The 12,696-nt window shown below is 42.6% G+C and overlaps 1 protein-coding gene across 1 annotated transcript in view; it reads right to left on the bottom strand.

Moving 5' to 3' along the window:
* LOC126174994 (NADPH--cytochrome P450 reductase) overlaps positions 1-12,696 on the bottom strand; it is a 210,567-nt gene that overhangs the window by 46,872 nt on the left and 150,999 nt on the right. Inside the window, exon 4 of the mRNA XM_049921477.1 lies at positions 3,045-3,194. Coding sequence (XP_049777434.1) covers positions 3,045-3,194 — 150 coding nt within the window. The remainder of the gene's footprint in view (positions 1-3,044; positions 3,195-12,696) is intronic.

The following is a 12,696-nucleotide window of genomic DNA, read 5'->3' as shown; positions in this document are numbered from 1 at the left end:
CAACATGGTCACGTGCCCAGGAGAGGCGCAGCAGGCAATGTCGTGCTGTTAGCAAAGGCACTCGCGTCGGTCGTCTGATGCCATAGTCCATTAACGCCAAATTTTGGCGTATTGTCATAACGGATACGCTCGTCGTAAGTCCCACATTGATATCTGCGGTTATTTCACGCAGTGTTGCGTGTCTGTTAACTGACAACTCTAAGCAAACGCCCCTCCTCTCAGTTGTTAAGTTAGGGCCGTCGGCCGCTGCGTTGCCTGTGGCGGGCGATAATGTTTGAAATTTTGTATTCTCGGTACACTGTTGTCACCGTGGATCTCAGAATACTGAATTCCCTAACGATTGGAATTACGTGAAGTCCTGTGGCGTTTGCTCTGTGGAGTGATTTCAGTTCCTTTTCTATCCCACGATCTCTAATTTAGACATGTGATTTTGACATTCGTGCGGCTATTAAAAAAAATCAAATGTGTGTGAACTCCAAAGCGACCAAACTGCAGAGGTCATCGGTCCCTAGACTTACACACTACTGAAACTAACTTATGCTAAGAACAACACACACACACCCATGCCCGAGGGAGGACTCTAAACTCCGGCGGGAGGGGCCACGCAGTCCGTGACATGGAGCCTCATACCGCGCGGCCACTCCGGACTATTTAAAGGAGAAACTACAGTATCATTTCGCTAAGCCAAACAGTTTTGGAAAAAACTGTTAGTATTTTGACCTTCTGTGTCATCCTCTGTTTCGATGCCATTACAGTCACTGAATGCCTAGACAGATTGCTTCGATCTGTTTACTGATATAACATAAGACCAATTATCGTTCAGTATTTTCCGAATACCGGTTCACTAAGTTTAGTCAACAGGGTTGAGCTATATGTAAACAAACAGAAATCTTCCGAATAATCTACATGAAACTGCAGTAAAAAATTTATTAAAAAAAAACTGTCTGATAAACTAGCGTCGTACGTAAGACCCACTACTTATCATATGACAGCTTGTCTCGGTTGTGCGTCATCACATTGACACATTTCATAACAGCGTGTTTACAAGAAATGTCATGCTACATTCGGCAAATGAACTGACCACAACTGTTGATATTACGTATTTCAGATTTCAACCGTGACGCAGAATACTACTTTTACATGAAATAATGATAATTTGCATGCAACCGGAGGTTTTACCCTGTCACTATAAATTCAATAACCAGTACCTTCTAGCAATGGTGAAGTGTTCAAATGTGTGAATTTCTGAGCGACCAAACTGCAGAGGTCATCGGTCTCTAGACTTACACACTACTTAAACTAACTTATGGTAAGAACAACACACGGCGCCTCAAACCACGCGGCCAAAACGTGCGGCAGCAATGTTGACCTGGAGGCTGTGCAGAGAATACTACGTTCTGCAGAGTGCGAGAAGTCCACAGAGTACGTTTTACCCCCTTAGAGGTTTTAGTTGCTGTGATTAAATTAAGTGAAGAGCCGATTACAGTTTCACTGCATACAAATACAGCACTGACTTGCATTCATGCGAACAGCTTTCACCGTGCACTATGATTCGTCTACAATGACGTCAGCCTCACACCTTCGCACGTGCGCTTTTCTAGCGAGCCAGCGGATGTGTTGGCGAGCCAGAGCAACAACACGTCATTAAGCACCTGAAGATGATGAGCAGCTGTCTCGTTGATATATTGTGCAGCTTTCACAACAGTATCCGATGTGACGCCCGTGAACCAATGAGGCAACAAATTTAAATGCAATCGGAAACTTACTGAAAGTAGGTATAAGAAGCGACGGTCTTGGTTCCCTCCTCCCAATTCCTAGACAAATCTACATCTTCGTTGGCACTCCACAAGCTACAGTGCGGTGTTTGGCCTCCTCAAAAAAGATAGCTTCAGAGTTTTCAAAGTATATCGTTGGGTTTGTGTCGCACCTCATGAACACAACACCTAGAGAGGCAGTCGCATCAATAGTTCTTGAAAATAACTATACGATACGTTAATTTTTTCACTATTCTCTCCACCGTTTTACAAGGAAAACTTTCTTTCTGGTTCGATAGCTAATAAGAAATAACGAAAGACTCATTAAGCGAGGAGAACACAAAATAAGACAGGAGCAGAGGAAAGGGCTTTCCTGGCCAAAAGATGTCTGTTGGCGTGAAACATCCGCCTTAATCTGAGAAATGCATTTCTGAGAATGTACGTTTAGAGAAGAGCACTCTACGGAAGTGAATGATGAACTGTGGAGAAAGCGGAGGAGAGGAGAATAGAAGAATTCGGGATGTAGTGCTACACAAGAATGTTGAAAATTGAGTGATCTGCCAAGATAATAAATGAAGATGTGTGCAGAATCGTTAAGGAGAGAAAAATATACAAAACGATGAGAAGAAGAAGGGACAGGATGGTAGGATAGTGTTAAGACTTCAGGAACAACTTCCACGGTACTTGTGGAAGCTGCAGAGGATAAAAACCGTAGGGGAATTCAGAGATTGGCATATATCCGACAAACAATTGAGGACGTAGGGTCCAAGTGCTACTGTGAGATGATGAGGTTGGCACAAGGAAGGAATTTGTGGCGGGCTGCTTCAACGAATCAGAAGACTGATACAAATACTACTGAACACGTATCTTCCCGGAAAGAGCAGTTGCTGAACTGCAATGTATTGTGTTTATTAATTTTTTTTATTTGCTATTACTTTAGCGGTCGTAGCTCTATTTTCAAGCGGTCATTTCTCTAATCAGTCACCCTCAAGCTGGATAGTGGCATCGACACTGACAACAGCAGGGCTAAAAACTGAGCTTTTGACAGGATGCTGATTACAAGAACGCCGGCTTGAGAATATGGCAACGACCGCTAGCAAAGAAATAAAAATAATGCACTGCAGCTACGGAACTGCTATTTTCGAAAAGATACGACGGTTGTTACGGTTACAGCGATTTTTTTTCGCATAAAAGGGATATATGCAGGGCACGTAGGAAAGGAAAGAAAAGAAAAGAAAAAAAACACTAAGAGGAGAAGAAATGAAGGTGGTGTGTGTGACGAGCACTTACCGCGTAGTTGAGGCCGCTGAGGTCGGGGTCTCCGTTCTGCAGCCACTCGTAGAACTCCATGGCGTTGTCCGTGGGGTCGCCCTCGCCGTACGTAGCCATGCAGAACACAGCCAGGGAGTTGGGGATGTCCTTGAGGCTCGTCAGCTCTTCCTGCAAGCAGGACGGGCTCATTTAGCCCAAGACTGGCTGACTGAACTAATTCGTTCAATTAGGAGACGCTTCGTGCGCAGACAATTGAGGAACACATGATTTGTAAATTGCCACGTATCAGCCATTAAGACTGTCAATCGCACTAATATTAAACGTCAGCCCCCTACATAGCACATCCCACTTACTAATGATTCATCTATATTAACTATCAATATACATAATTAAGTTTGTACGGAACCCTCAAAGCTCGAGTCCTACTCGCATTTGGCCAATTTTGTTGTAGTTAGAGCGACCAGTCTTAACGGAAACACTACCACAATACATTTATTTTATTAGGTAGTTAAGTTATAAATTAATTTAAAAAAACCTTCCCTCCCGATTTTCTGAGTGTCCCTGAGGTGAGAGAGAGACTGGAATTACATACCTCCATACGATCGGTATAGGTGTAAATTGTTAAATTAAAATCAACGCCTTTTCAAGTTTTAATTATTGGAGGTCACAAGATGGCAGTGACCGTTAGACACATTCGTTGGTCTGAAGAAAGGCGACAGGAGTGCAGGGATACCTTACTGGGAGGTTGTTGGCATTCAGGACCAACAACGTAATGGCAACCCACAGATCTGGGGCGTTCCCTCAGAACTCGCTGTTAAGACGAACACAGCTTCTTGAAGGAACGGCAGTTTAGGATGGCAACAGAAAATCCGCCGTTTCCTTGCTGCGACCGACTTTTTAAATGGGCTCCAGCAGGATCACTCTGCCACACTCGTGTTTGTATGCAGCAGCAGACAACACTCAGCGTCCGCGTAGCCGCGTGTCCATCACGGAGGACCTCGTACTGGCGCCATGTGGTTGTAACAGTCGTAGGAGAGCCTTTGAAACAGAGTATGAAGTTTAATATTCGCGAGACGTAAATGATGCACTTGACTCACGCGATCGGAACACAACATCCGGCCACCGTCTGAATAACACAGCGAGATGCTACGTCCTACAGACTATAATAAATCACCGTCCTCTTTACACTACCATTTTTTATATAGAGAGAGGCGATACCATGTATACTATCGATTCTTGCACAGGTTAAAATTATCTCAGCTGTTTCATTAAAAGAATTCGTATGATTTTGTATAAGATGTATTATATTTCAGACTAAAATGTATAAAAAGAAATTAATGTGTTACAGTCGATATGTATAAACCGTTAAAACTACTCTTCAAAAAATGTTTGAAATTACGAAATTTCTGGTATACTTAAAATTCATATTATTAATTCCACAATCTAAATCCAATTATTAAATTTATTTCTGAATTTATTTATAAAATAATGATATAATTTTATGATTCTTCTTTCGTAAACAAAATTTGTAAACTCTTTTGCTTTGTAAACACTCTGGAATAATGTGAGTAGCGCAGAATGTAAGAAGTGGTGGGCATGCCTGTGATGGTGGTACTAAGTTTGTCACTAACAATGTAATTGTTTTTTATTGAAATGTGGAAACTGTAAAAACGGTATGATGTTGAAAGATGTAACAAAGAATAAAATTCAAGAATAACACAGGCAAATTTTCATTAGTTATTTAGTCATCAAGAACCTACAAAATCGAAATTTCAGCTGCAAGAATGTACTGCTGGACAAGACTTTGACCCATCGGAAACAACAAACAGATAATGAAGATAAGTAAAAAATTATTCCTTTGTATGTCTTACGCCTCTCTAAGCTTCCAAAATTTGTGCACAGAATGAGAATTTTAATAGTAATGTATGGGAGAGTAAGGCCAATGTCGCTACTCATTGCTAGTATTTCTCTCCCCCTCGTCTCAGCCCTAAAATGGCTGCCTTTATATCGTTTTGTAGCTTTTAGTTCTAATTGATGCTTCATCACCTGATGTCTGATACCAGTGCACTCTTCCTTCTCTATTTCAGTGCTTAATTTTCGTTTTCCAGTATGTTTTCAAATCTTAAATGCACAATACATTTTCGATGATTAGGCAAATTTGGACTCCTCCCATTATTATGATTGTGGTGCGGCCCTTTCGGTTCACCTACTTCTGCATGATAACCTTTGGTTAGTCGATGTTCAAACTGACTGCTTGATTTACGCCTGGAAGTAGCATCGAGTCAGACGCTTTCAAGGCCACACATTACGTCATCACATCCTTTGGGTAGCAGGCGACGTGCACCGTAACAAGTGAAACTGGGAATGTTTCTGCAGAACACTGCTTACTCCAACTACAAGAATGATCTGAAGATAGCAACAATGTCCAAAACCAATAATTTTGAGATAATAAAACAGCAATCGACAGACTGAACATGACTGTATTTTGCAGAAGTAAGGATCACGAATCACTTCCTCCTGACAAATATGTCCTGTTTTTCTTATGTATTTCTTATTACGGTACGCCATGAGAGAAATTTGAGCCTAATTAGACGGAAACTTAATCAAATACGTTTCTACAAACCAGCACAATATTTCACACTGAAGTTGGTGTCGGCTCATCGTCACACATTCGCACTTATTTCTAAACGACTGCCGGGCGGTTCTAGGCGCTACGGTCTGGAACCGCGCGACCGCTACGGTCGCAGGTTCGAATCCTGCCTCGGGCATGGATGTGTGTGATGTCCTTAGGTTAGTTAGGTTTAAGTAGTTCTAAGTTCCACGGGACTGATGACCTCAGATGTTAAGTCCCATAGTGCTCAGAGCCATGTGAACTTTTCAACACGCCCTGATATAATGGTGGCAATAGATGGTTGTGCAGTCTGCAGGAAATACCCGTTCTCTAATCCTTCTCAATTGTGTTTTGTGCAATGAAAGCCTTCTTGCCGTAAGTGATTCATATTCTGAGTTCGCGTAGAACTTCCGAAATGTTCGCGTGCTGATGGAACCTACCGGGTACTAATCTACCAGCACACCTCTGAATTGTTTCGATGTCTTCCATTAACCTGGTCTCGCGTATATCTCGAACACTCGGGCAGCACTCGAAAATCGGTCCCACAGGTGTTCTGTGCGCGGTCTCCTTTATAGGTGGGGCACAACGTTTCCAAAACCGTTCCGGTAAACTGAAGACGACCATTCGCCTCCCCTGCAACGGATCTTACGTGCTCGTTCCATTTCATCTCGCTTTGCAACGTAACGCCTGGTATTTAATCGAGCCGAGTGTGCCAAGCTGCGCAGCACTAACGCCGCACGGTAGCATTAGATGCTTCTTTTTTCCTAGTAGTCAGCATTAACCTACATTTCTTAATTGTTCATTTGTATTTTATGCTATCGGTCACTTCTATTTGTTTTGTGTTTAACATAACGCAACGCGTTTCGAGCACGTTCTGCCCATCTTCAGGCGTTTATGCAGACAGAAAATTCTTACTTGAAAAGGAGTTGACAAAGTTAACATGGAACATTTTGTTTACTGTTCTTTGCTGGAGGGGCTGTTGTGGTATTTGGACGGAGGGCGGACATTGTCCGGCCAAAAATTGATATACACTGATGTCTTCTGCTTGAGTGGGTTGTGTCTTGTTGTTTATTATGATTGAAACAACACCGGTTTTGGCATCCAAAGCTTCCTTTTTTCATCCTTCGCACACTGGCGGAACTGTTGTGTAACAAACTTTGTACCATTTATTTTGCCACTTCTTTTGACGAAATTGCGTCAAAAAAACTGTGATAAAATAAATATTACAAAGGATAACGTAACACAATAGCGTAACTACGTAAAAAACAGTGAAAAAGTGAATTGTGCGAGTTTAATGTTACGTAATATTTCCGCCAGAGTACCAAGAATGAAAAACGAAGCTTTGGGACGCCAAAACGGCTGTGGTGTCAATCGTAACAAACCACCTAGCGAGGTGGCGCAGTGATGTGCACACTGGACTCTTATTGGGAAGGACGACGGTTCAATCCCGCGTCCGGCCATCCTGATTTAGGTTTTCCGCGATTTCCCTAAATCGCTCCAGGCAAATGCCGGGATGGTTCCTTTGAAAGGGGACGGCCGACTTCCTTCCCCGTCCTTCCCTAATCCGATGAGACCGATGACCTCGCTGTCTGGTCTCGTCCCCCAAAACAAACCAACTCTGTAAGAAACAACGAGAGACAGCCCACAAAAGCAGAACACATCACTGAACATCAATTTCTCCCCAACCACTGCGCCCCCCCCCCCCCCCCGCCCTTTCCTGCCAAAAACCGCAACAGCGCATTCAGCAACCAACAGTGAACAAAAAGTTCTATATTAACTCACAAGGGGAGGCCACGACGTTTGGAACGCGGATTTACTGCAAACTTCGTACAATCGCAGTACTCCACGAGGACAACAAAATGTGTAAGCAGTAGCGCGTTCTTCTCAAGCGCTATTGAGAAAATTGCAAGATAATTTCGGTCGTCAAACATATACCTGTGAGTGGCCATTTTTACCATGAAGCGCCGGCAGCCGAGTGGTTAGCGTTCAAGCCCTGTAACCCCTGGTCGCTGGATCTAGTCCCGCTCGTCAGTTTTTTTTATTTCTAACAAAGTCATTTTCTCTACTATTTATATTACAATTGATGTAATGGGAAAATATGTGTAATTGGAACTTTTATTAAATTTACAATGTTATTTGGCAGTCTACAAATTTTCATTATCACAAATAATATAATATTCATAACTACCGACTATTAAACGGCCAAACGCATGAAGTGATACTGAAAATGTATGCTTATGCGTGATTTGAGAAATCACTTATACCCGAAAGGACCCGAAACGACTTGTTACCTCCAAGTTTTGACCGGCACAGACGGCTTTCGAAAGATGTACAATTAATCGTCGCTTTCGACAATACGGGTACAAGTTGCGGGATGGTATTTTTCGTAAAAACATGAAAAACAAAGTTTAACGGCACCAGCTGCATTGAATAAATGCTTGTTTCCGCACACGCGAGGTCTTTTGAGGTTTTCCGTGGAAAAACAAACCTCTTAACATTTTCAAAAACCTCTCTTTCAGCCGATAATTTGGAAGTAAACCATGCATAACGCAGCAATTTCCTTAAATATAGGTGCTGATAGTTTGTCAAGCAGTATCGAGTGCATTTTAATAGCGTCTTCAAGAGAAGCAATTTCTCGTTCTCTTTCGATTAAATACGAACAATTTTGAAGACACTGACAAGCACACGTTTTCAGTATCACTTTATGCGTTTGGTCGTTTACTAGTCGGTAGTTATGAATATTATATTATTTGTGATAATAAAAATTTGTAGACTGCCAAATAACATTGTAAATTTAATGAAGTTCATTCGATTACACGTATTTTTCCCATTACATCAATTGTTCAAATGGTTCAAAATGGCTCTAAGCACTATGGGACTTAACATCTGAGGTCATCAGTCCACTAGACCTAGAACTACTTAAACCTAACTAACCTAAGGACATCATACACATCCATGCCCGAGGCAGAATTCGACCCTGCGACCGTAGTAGCAGCGCGGTTCCGGACTGAAGCACCTAGAACCGCTCGACCACAACGGCCGGCACATCAATTGCAATATAGATAGTAAAGAAAATGACTGTATTAGAAATAAAAAATAAAAAAACTGACGAGCGGGACTCGATCTAGCAACCCAGCGATCACAGAGCTTGAACACTAACCACTCGGCTGCCGGCGCTTCATGGTAAAAATGGCCACGCGCAGGTAAATACTTGACGAACGAAATTATCTTGCGATTTTCTAAATAAAGCTTGAGAAGTACGCGCTACTGGTTACACATTTTGTTGTCCTAATGAAGTACTAAGAGTGTACGAAGTTTGCAATAAATCCGCGTTCCAAACGTCGTTCCCTCCCCTTGTCCGGTTAAGTCAATTTACTTTTAAATAATAGTTTTCTGTATGCATAAGGGCCAGAAGACGGACAGAACATGCTCAAAATGCGTCGCGTTATGTTAAATTATACTTAATAAAAGTGATTGGTAGCAGAAAATACAATTAACTATGCCACACAATCACGGTTCGGAAACATAGCCACAATTAACTTACTTTTTTTCCTTTCAAATTTGGCGAAACTTGTCATTCGTGGCACCAAACCACCCTGTATCTTCTTACAGTCACCCATCGATGACAGCTTCCCACACACTTCCGGGTGTACTTCGAGTCTAGGGGAAACACAAAAACAGCTGTAAATTTCTTGGAATGTTTCAAATTCATGCCACTGCGCGTTATTTCCGTTGTCCGCGCTGCCGTTAGGTGGCATTTTCGTGCGTACTTTGTATTCGGTAGTCACAGGCGTTTAACGTGAGAGCCACGGCGCGGGCCGGGCTACGTCATTGTTGACGGCGCCCGTGTCCAGGTCGAATGGCGGGCGCTGTTGGCCACTGGAGAGGCGAGGCTATTCCGGGAGTGGAGGAAGGTCAGGCAGAGCCCCGTCGTACTGGCGCAACATCCTCTCCGCGCCGCGGTCCCACGCGCTGCGTCGGGTTAGCGCCGTCCTCGCCACGAGCCGCTAGCGTGTCCCTGGACGTGTTTGTGTCGACTCTACGCTGGGGGCGACATCATCATGACAGCGAATCTGCGAGGCGAGCTGACGCTGCTGATTGGGAGACATTATCTCATCACGCGCTGCCTGCAGCACGGGCTGGCACCTAATGGCCGTGAGTCCGCTTTTGCCGGCCTCTGTCTGCGGGCCACGACGCCACGTCTCCGCACAATGGCGGTTATCGCTGAAACAACTGGTTTTCGGTTAAATCTTTTTTTCAATGCCAGTTTAACCAAACTGTAGAAACCATCATATACACACACACACACACAATCATATATACACACACACACACAATCATATATACACACACACACAATCATATATACACACACACACACAATCATATATACACACACACACACACAATCATATACACACACACACACAATCATATATACACACACACACACACACACACACACACACACAAAATCATATACACACACACACACACACACAAAATCATATACACACACACACACAAAATCATATACACACACACACAAAATCATATACACACACACACAAAATCATATACACACACACACAAAATCATATACACACACACACACAATCATATACACACACACACACAATCATATACACACACACACACAATCATATACACACACACACACAATCATATACACACACACACACAATCATATACACACACACACACTATCATATACACACACACACACACACACTATCATATACACACACACACACACTATCATATACACACACACACACACTATCATATACACACACACACACACTATCATATACACACACACACACACACTATCATATACACACACACACACTATCATATACACACACACACACACACACTATCATATACACACACACACACACACACTATCATATACACACACACACACACACACTATCATATACACATACACACACACACACACACACACACACACACACACACTATCATATACACACACACACACACACACACACACACACACTATCATATACACACACACACACACACACACACACACACACACACACACACACACACACACACACACACTATCATATACACACACACACACACACACACACACACTATCATATACACACACACACACACACACACACACACACACACACACTATCATATACACACACACACACACACACACACACACACTATCATATACACACACACACACACACACACACACACACACACACACACACTATCATATATACACACACACACTATCATATATACACACACACACTATCATATACACACACACACACTATCATATACACACACACACACTATCATATACACACACACACACTATCATATATATACACACACACACACTATCATATATACACACACACACACACTATCATATATACACACACACACTATCATATATACACACACACACTATCATATATACACACACACACTATCATATATACACACACACACACTATCATATATACACACACACACACTATCATATATACACACACACACTATCATATATACACACACTAACATATACACACACACTAACATATACACACACACTAACATATACACACACACTAACATATACACACACACTAACATATACACACACACTAACATATACACACACACTAACATATACACACACACTAACATATACACACACACTAACATATACACACACACTAACATATACACACACACTAACATATACACACACTAACATATACACACACTAACATATACACACACTAACAACGACCGGCTTGCATGGCGTAACGCGCAGCGCGCTAACTTGCCGCCCAGCGACGTTAGCTACTACTGGTTCGAATCCACGCGGCAGGATAACAAGAGTAGGCTGGTACACAGAGTAGCAAAAGTGTGGTTTTTAGGCGGTTTCCCACATTCGTTTAGGCAAATGCTGCGCTGATCTACATCCATACTCCGCAAGCCACCTGACGCTGTGTGGCGGAGGGTACCTTGAGTACCTCTATCGGTTTTCCCTTCTATTCCAGTGTCGTATTGTTCGTGGAAAGGAAGATTGTCGGTATGCCTCTGTATGGGCTCTAATCTCTCTGATTTTATTCTCATGGGCTCTTCGCGAGATATATGTAGGAGGGAGCAATATACTGCTTGACTCCTCGGTGAAGGTATGTTCTCGAAACTTCAACAAAAGCCCGTACCGAGCTATTGAGCGTCTCTCCTGCAGAGTCTTCCACTGGAATTTATCTATCATCTTCGTAACGCTTTCGCGATTATTAAATGATCCTGTAACGAAGCGAGCTGCTCTCCGTTGGATCTCTTCTATCTCTTCTACCAACCCTATTTGGGGCGGATCCCACACTGTTTAGCAGTATTCAAGCAGTGGGCGAACAAGCGTACTGTAACCTACTTCCTTTGTTTTCGGATTGAATTTCCTTAGGATTCTTCCAATGAATCTCAGTCTGGCATCTGCTTTACCGACGATCAACTTTATATGATGATTCCATTTTAAATCACTCCTAATGCCTACTCCCAGATAATTTATGGAATTAACTGCTTCCAGTTGCTGACCTGCTATATTGTAGCTAAATGGTAAAGGATCTTTCTTTCTATGTATTCGCAGCACACACTTGTCTACATTGAGATTCAATTGCCATTCCCTGCACCATGCGTCAATTCGCTGCAGATCCTCCTGCATTTCAGTACAGTTTTCCATTGTTACAACCTCTCGATACACCACAGCATCATCTGCAAAAAGCCTCAGTGAACTTCCGATGGCATCCACAAGGTCATTTATGTATATTGTGAATAGCAACGGTCCTACGAGACACCCCTGCGGCACACCTGAAATCACTTACTTCGGAAGACTTCTCTCCATTGAGAATGACATGCTGCGTTCTGTTAACTAGGAACTCTTCAATCCAATCACACAATTGGTCTGATAGTCCATATGCTCTTACTTTGTTCATTAAATGACTGTGGGGAACTGTATCGAACGCC

This window comes from Schistocerca cancellata, chromosome 3 (genome assembly GCF_023864275.1).
Source record: "Schistocerca cancellata isolate TAMUIC-IGC-003103 chromosome 3, iqSchCanc2.1, whole genome shotgun sequence".
Classification (NCBI taxonomy): domain Eukaryota; kingdom Metazoa; phylum Arthropoda; class Insecta; order Orthoptera; family Acrididae; genus Schistocerca; species Schistocerca cancellata.
This window is presented reverse-complemented; position numbering and strand designations above follow the sequence as displayed.